Source organism: Chiloscyllium plagiosum, chromosome 10, assembly GCF_004010195.1.
Source record: "Chiloscyllium plagiosum isolate BGI_BamShark_2017 chromosome 10, ASM401019v2, whole genome shotgun sequence".
Lineage (NCBI taxonomy): Eukaryota > Metazoa > Chordata > Chondrichthyes > Orectolobiformes > Hemiscylliidae > Chiloscyllium > Chiloscyllium plagiosum.
The window spans coordinates 57,579,606-57,586,370 of NC_057719.1; the positions used below are offsets into that span (position 1 = coordinate 57,579,606).

The window sequence follows — 6,765 nt, forward strand, 5'->3', positions numbered from 1 at the left end:
ATAGCAGACAATTTAATTCGAACTAATCATCGCGATAAAAAAGGCATATGTTCAAAAAGTGAGTTAGAGTGTGCTTCGTCCAATCCAACCTTGTAAATATTTGGTCCTCCTTTGATGAAAAGGTGATCATTTGCACTGGGGATTTTTGTGCAAATATCGATCAGCTCTGCTGTCTGTCATTGAAACAACTCCTGGTTTGCTATAAAATTCGATCCTGTTGTTTGTTAATAATCAAACATGAAACGACTCACGTCATGAGCACAGAGTTTATCTTTTGTGCGAAAGTGCATCTGACCTTTTAACACTGAACAAACTCCGGGCCGCCATAGGCAGAAACATTAAATATAGCTTACAATTCCAATTGGCGAGTTATATTTGCCAGTTCCTTACTACGGCCTGTAAATGGCCTCTCTCATTTAGTCTAATCGCTATATTTCCAATCCCGATGCCGAAAGTGATGACAATATTGAAGCATTTACACTGATTCGAATTGTGTTTTCAAAAAGTTCGACAGTGAGGCTGACTGGCGAAATCAGTTACTCAAATTCTTGCTGAGATTAAATCCCAGCACGGCCACCGCATCTGAATTAAATAATGACAGTGAAGCAGATCACTGGATCGTGTAATATGAACAGGTTTCAATCTCATGGAAATGCTCGCAAACTGTCCCGATTTTTGCGAGCTGATTTTTACATCGGCAGGAGCTGGCCGTGCGACACGGAGATGGCTGCCTTTTACCCACAGCAAACAACTGAGATTTCCTTAATGCCAAAACAAACAGTGTCTTCCATGCAGAAATTATACTTGATCGTTCTAATTGAAATGCACTTTGGCCTCATTAACTACTTTAACTTTAATTCACTCTGTGGAATTAATTCAAAATAAATATCGGGGAAGCGCTCCAAGTGTTTAAATCATCACTGTTCCATTCTGCAGTTTAGCGTCAACCCACAAATTGAACTTTCTAACGTTTGACATGTGTGGACTTTGAACTATTGGTTATCATCAGCGCCAGTAAAGGACCAGATTATTCTGTCTGTGTTTAGAATGTGGGGCGATAATTACGTTTCAATGGTAGTAGTGTTCATGACAAAGTATATATACCGGAATCAAATAATTTTCTAAGTAAAATTCTCAGCAGGCCTCTCCATCCGTAAAACAAAATGCAGCATAGAACATGGCAAGACAATATCACAAGTCTTTTGTATTTCCAGTTAATGTTAAATCAAATATACCATCGGATTCAAAAGCTTTCATCTAGATAAAGTAGTTAAGCTTTTAGTTACCCACTGTCCCCTAAAAGAAATCCTGGGAAAATCAGTGGAGATTTCGGAGATTACCTGCTGGACTGACTGGAACATATTATCCATTACTTCTTTATCCAATTTATGTAACTGAAACTATATAATCGTTATAAATACAGTGCGGTGAATTCTAATGGCGCGGCTCGTATAGGTAAATTGTAATGGTAAGAACTAAGGGAAAGATACAATGATCTTCAATAAAACATTTGTGGTTTTGCGGTTTAGGGTTTCATAATTTATTAGAAGCTCTCAGAACTATATTTATACCAATCATCTATTTTAAGTTACAACAGAAACAACTTTCATACGCCGGCAATAACGAACAAACTATCAAATACTGTACACGCTGAGTCCATCATGAAAACAGTTTTTACAGCATAATATACAAATTCCTAAAAACTATAAATTCGGCCCAGGCATGTGCATTTTACAGAAATATACACCTAAGTTTTATAGTAAAAACTAAGAAAATGCCAAGTCGTGTTAAATAAACCTATTTCTTTTCTTCCCGAGGTGTCATATTTTTGTTAACACTATTATGTTTGCGAAAGCGTCATTCTATAGGAACCCCACAAAAATGTTATATTTCCAGATCTTATACTGTATACGGACAGATCTGTGCTTCATAAGGTTCAGCCTATCTCTGAATATGGAGCAACCGCTTTCACTGTGATATTATAAGTCCAGCCAGCAATGTGTGCATTTCAAGTCTACAAAACAAAATGAATTTACAGCGTTTTGCCTTCACTTCAGCCGGAGCCTCCTTCTATATTGATGCACATCTACGCAAATTAGTACCCGGAACACTTTACCAAAATACAGCAGATATGAATCAATACAACATGGTGTTAAAACACAAGCCAAGTGAATTATTCACCAGGTCCTACCATACAGTAAAGTAGAGCATGACATGGCTGTACCATAATCAGAGCTAGAAGAGTTTAGGTGAGACAAGCTAGTGACGTGGCTTTGGATAGACGAAGGACTTCCTGAGGTTTGTCCTAATTCCGATGTCTGGCCTGTGTTATTAGCTTGCTGGCTTGCGCCGTGAGCAGTGCCATTGGTAGCCACTGTGATTGATGTGTTGGTAGATTGCTGTTGTTGGGTCTGCATGGTCGTGGTTGGGGCATTGACACCCCCTTGACATGGTTTGCCGTCTTTAACCAGGACGGGCACAGCCACTCTTCTCGGAGATTGTTGCTGCTGTTGGCAAGTGCTGTTGTCCTGCTGCATGTGCTGCTGAGCAGCCTTGTCTTTAGCTTGCCGCTTCATCTTGTAGCGGTGGTTCTGGAACCAGATCTTCACCTGAGTGGGCGTGAGATGGATCATGCTGGCTAAATGTTCCCTTTCAGGGGCTGAGAGGTATTTCTGCTGCTTGAAGCGCCTCTCCAGCTCATAAACCTGGGCTTGCGAGAAAAGCACTCTGCGTTTTCTCCTTGGTGTACTTTGAAGTGGAGCCATGGGTTTGCCAACGTCTCCAAGAGAACCCAAAGCGCCCATTCCCCCCATGTTCATTCCTGAGGATGGGGTCATGAAACGGGAAACTAGAGTGAGAATTAAACAGGATAAATTTAGACAAAGGCGTTTGAAACGGAGTATGCATGCAAAGTTAATATTACTAAAACGACATATGGGTATGTTCAATCCAGCATAGCTTTTTCGGAATAAAATAGCCGAAACACATAGCGGTGTTCCATAAAACTAACCAATTAAATAAGCATTTTAAAGTTTTCTTATCATAATTTTTAAGTGTTCAATATCCATTGAGTGCTTTTTGAATGAAACGGGGTGCTGATATGGATTAGGAGGATCCGATTTTAAGAACTCGATACAACAAAAATTGTCCAAATTGGTAAAGTTTTCATTGTGGTTAACCGATACTTTTACCGAAATGTTGCGACTGTGCAAGAATATACATCTTAAGTTTGCATATATTTACCTTTTTTAAAAAGAAGTTACATTTATACAACTTTGGGAAAGTGCATTGGATTTGTTTAAACATTTCTCAATAAAGATAACATTATTATTTAAGTGTGCCCTGGGAAAATATTCCCTATTATATTTCGCACAACGCTGATACGCTGTTTAGACAGTTAAAGCCGTTAACTTGGCCTTATTAATACAGTACTTTAAACATAAATAAAAAGCAGTGTTGCGAGAAACTGCATTGTAAAGGATTACTTCCCCTGCCATGTATTTACACCATAAAATATTCTAAAAAAAAGGCACGTGAACTAAAACTACACCAAAGTAATAGTTGTACCATCTATCAAAGCATTTGCGTGCGTCCTCATTAATAAAAGATTAAAACCCGCAAAACTCATGATTTGGAAATACTGATCTCTGAACACTATTTTCATAAAATGGGCACACTTGCAACCTTTTGCACGTTGGATGTCTTGTCTTTTGACTAGTCTTGTTTATTAGAAACTAATTATTCCACTTACTTGATGAAAAGCGTGGATCGGGATTCGTCCCGTACCAGCCTGTCGCACTTGCACTGTTCCTCATGGTATCTTGGTAAGCAGGGAGCTCGCCCATATTGCCAATATTGCTAATATTGCCGTTGCAGTAGCCTCCCATAGCTGCATGTGAAAGCTGAGGGACCCCGTGTGACATGTGGTAGGTCGCCGCAGGAACCGACGTATTATGTCCGATCGGGTGTTGCTGCATGCCCGGCTGGGAGACCTGTGGCTGCCGGTAACTTGTCAAGTGAGCTCCGAGGTTACCCGCTGCGTCCATGCCAACTTTCTTGTAGCTCTCCTCGATGGGGCTCAAAATATCTGAAACTGAGAAGGGCGTAGTATGCTTGGGGCTCATCGACATGGTTCAGCAGCGAAGTAGGCAAATTTGTTGAACGGATAAACAGTGTTATGTTAGCGCCGATCTTGTGGACGTACACGTAAGAGAATGATTGAAGTCCGCCTTAATTGTATTAAGTCGAGGCTATAGACCTGCGAGCGCCTAGCTTTTGTTTGTTGTAGCCAGGCGCCAGGTTTTAGACAGACAGGAGAGGCGGGGCATGAGCGCAAACGAGCAAACAATAGAGCTCAACATCTTGCTAAGATAATTAGGTAACATGCTGATGGCAAGGTAAATACTTTTCAGTTTGCCTTGCCAATATATTCTACTTTTAGTGAAATATTAAATAACGTAGCATTTGGGGGCTTCCGTTTATCTGTAAAGGATGCAAACTGAGATTTCATTGCATTCTTAATGGTTATGTTTAACGCTGACTTTTGATGTCACAGATAAAGCCTGAGGATAATTGCATTTTTAGGTCTTTTTTTCAGAATGGTTACATTTTACTTAAGCAATGTAAACGTGGACTTGCTACCTTGGAATAACCAAATATCTTCAGTCAGAGAGACAGCATAAATGCTTGCTCGCTTTAGGACTGCTCGATATTAATGCGTAAGAATCATTTTGCTTCAATTCAGGGCTCTTATTCAGCAGCCAAGAAGTCTTCCAGGAGAAAAAAAGGCTCCCGCATGAGTTAACACCGTTCAAGTGTAAACCTCTGCCCTGATTGTACTTCAGATCTCATGGAGGCGAGATTTCCACAAAATATAATGTTAGTTTTATTCTTGAAGCCACAAGTTCCATGTCCCTTGCAGCGTCGCAGCATCAATTTACCGCATCCATCCCTCTGATAATGTAGCAACATTTAAAATATACCTACAGACGCAAAATGCACGATTTGTAAATTTTCGTTTGACGCATGATAACTTTTAGCAAATCACCAAAAGCATTCTGACTGGCGTCTGTACAATCCTTTGAAACTGTTATCGACACTTTGATAACAGATATTCCGGTCAGAAATCAGATTGACAGTGGGTTTTACAAGTGTTGTATACAGTATGTTTGTTTAACTCGTGGCTTGTAAATTGCCATTCTATTACTAAGAAATATTAACGTATTTGCGAGCAATTTTTGACAAGTTTGCACTAATACACAAGAGGTACATCTCTATTCTTGGTGTGTTCTATTGGTTCCTATGTTAATGATGATTCCCACCTCTCGCCAGTCACTTGCGTCTCCCCAAATATTTTACAATTTGCTACTTAAAATGTAATCATACTATTTATCACAATAACGTTTCTTATATAACAAGCTTCAAACAAAGAACGTACTATTTTGCGAAATAATTAGTTTTAAGGCAGTCTTTATTCACTTTATTCACATTATAACCGTAACCATATGAGAGACCATTGCCTGTAGAAGGAGGATTATTGTTAGAGCCTAAACTCAATTTTATGTTTGATATGACAAATTTAAAACTCTCTAATATACACGTTTTTAGCTGTTGGATGATATATTTACTTGTTGTGAATCGACCTTCGAATTAACAACAGCTAGTCGTTGTAATACTGCACTTAATCTCCGATTTTAAAGCAACGATTGGTTGGTGATTTTGTTAATTGCATTATATTCAGAACATTTTCAACTACTTGATAATCCACATGGTGATGTGAAAATTGATTCTTTTTTTGCCAATATTAACGCACATTACTGCTTCAACTACTGAAATATTTGCTTATTATTGCAGAAATAACGTACACAATCTTACCCTATTATTGACCCTATTCTTTTCCCGGCTGTTATGTATTAACCAAGAAGGGATGATGTGCAATGTGCTGGCTCATAAAATCCTTTTTTAGAATGGTGCAGTCCTTTCTCTGGTTATGCGTACTTCATGGAAGGCTGCATCGAGATTGTTCAATAGCTTCTGACCTTACACAATCCAGTTGATAACACTCGAGATGCCGTACTAGGCGAGATAATATTGTCAATCAAATAGCCCCAAACTTAATGCAAACAGCCCCTCTAAGGCGACGATGTTTTATTGATGGGTGGGACAAGTCGGAAACAAGCTTATCCATATCATGCTACATTTAAAGAATAGATTAATCTAATTTTAAACAGTTATTGGCACGCACATGAAATATACATTATTTGGCATACGTGTACTTCGAATAAAAGTTTAGTTTGCCTCGATTTTCTCTGGTCCCACCTTGAAAATTAGTACCACGTAAAGTATAGTCATTTGAAAATGGATTGAACATTTTTTTCTAGTAGTTGTTGTCGTATTCAATTTATGGAATATAGCATTTTAATCGTTTTAACTGAATGGCATTGCATTCTCTGTTTCATCCAGCATTAAACGATCGTCACAATGGTCAGATACACAGAACCAAAACCCTTTAATTGCCTTTTTAAGTATAATTAGTGCTATTATAGTGAAAATCATAATAGCGATATAGCAGCGTGTTACGCTAATTTAGGATTTCTGACAAATGAGACATCCAGTGAGCTGCTGTTAATCGCCGAACTATGTTTTGCTGAACTGTGTGAAAGGCTTTCCCCCCTTCTCTGATCACAACAGGCTGAGTACTGAACAGAAGAATTCATGATGTTTGAAAAGTTCAAGATAAGTGTATTAACTGGTTATGTTCAATTA

At 38.7% G+C, this 6,765-nt stretch overlaps 1 protein-coding gene across 2 annotated transcripts; it reads right to left on the reverse strand.

Moving 5' to 3' along the window:
- Positions 1–402: 402 nt before the first annotated feature.
- On the reverse strand, positions 403–6,035 carry nkx2.1 (NK2 homeobox 1). 2 transcript variants are annotated; one of them, XM_043697842.1, is made up of 3 exons: positions 5,875–6,035; positions 3,752–4,093; positions 403–2,848 (listed from the first exon to the last, which is right to left on the reverse strand). In XM_043697842.1, exons 2-3 carry the CDS (start codon positions 4,044–4,046, stop codon positions 2,178–2,180), a joined length of 966 nt encoding a protein of 321 aa, XP_043553777.1. In that variant the 5' UTR covers positions 4,047–4,093; positions 5,875–6,035; the 3' UTR covers positions 403–2,177. The 2 variants fall into 2 exon arrangements, with proteins under 2 accessions (XP_043553777.1, XP_043553776.1); XM_043697841.1 differs by lacking the exon at positions 5,875–6,035 and having other exon boundaries at positions 405–2,848; positions 3,752–4,735.
- Between the last annotated feature and the right edge of the window lie 730 nt (positions 6,036–6,765).

Coding starts and splice junctions, on each gene's coding strand:
- nkx2.1 (XM_043697841.1), bottom strand. CDS start 4,130: ATGTCGATGAGCCCCAAGCATACTACGCCCTTCTCAGTTTCAGATATT. Junction 2,849..3,751: donor CGATCCACGCTTTTCATCAA/GTAAGTGGAATA, acceptor TTCTCACTCTAG/TTTCCCGTTTCATGACCCCA.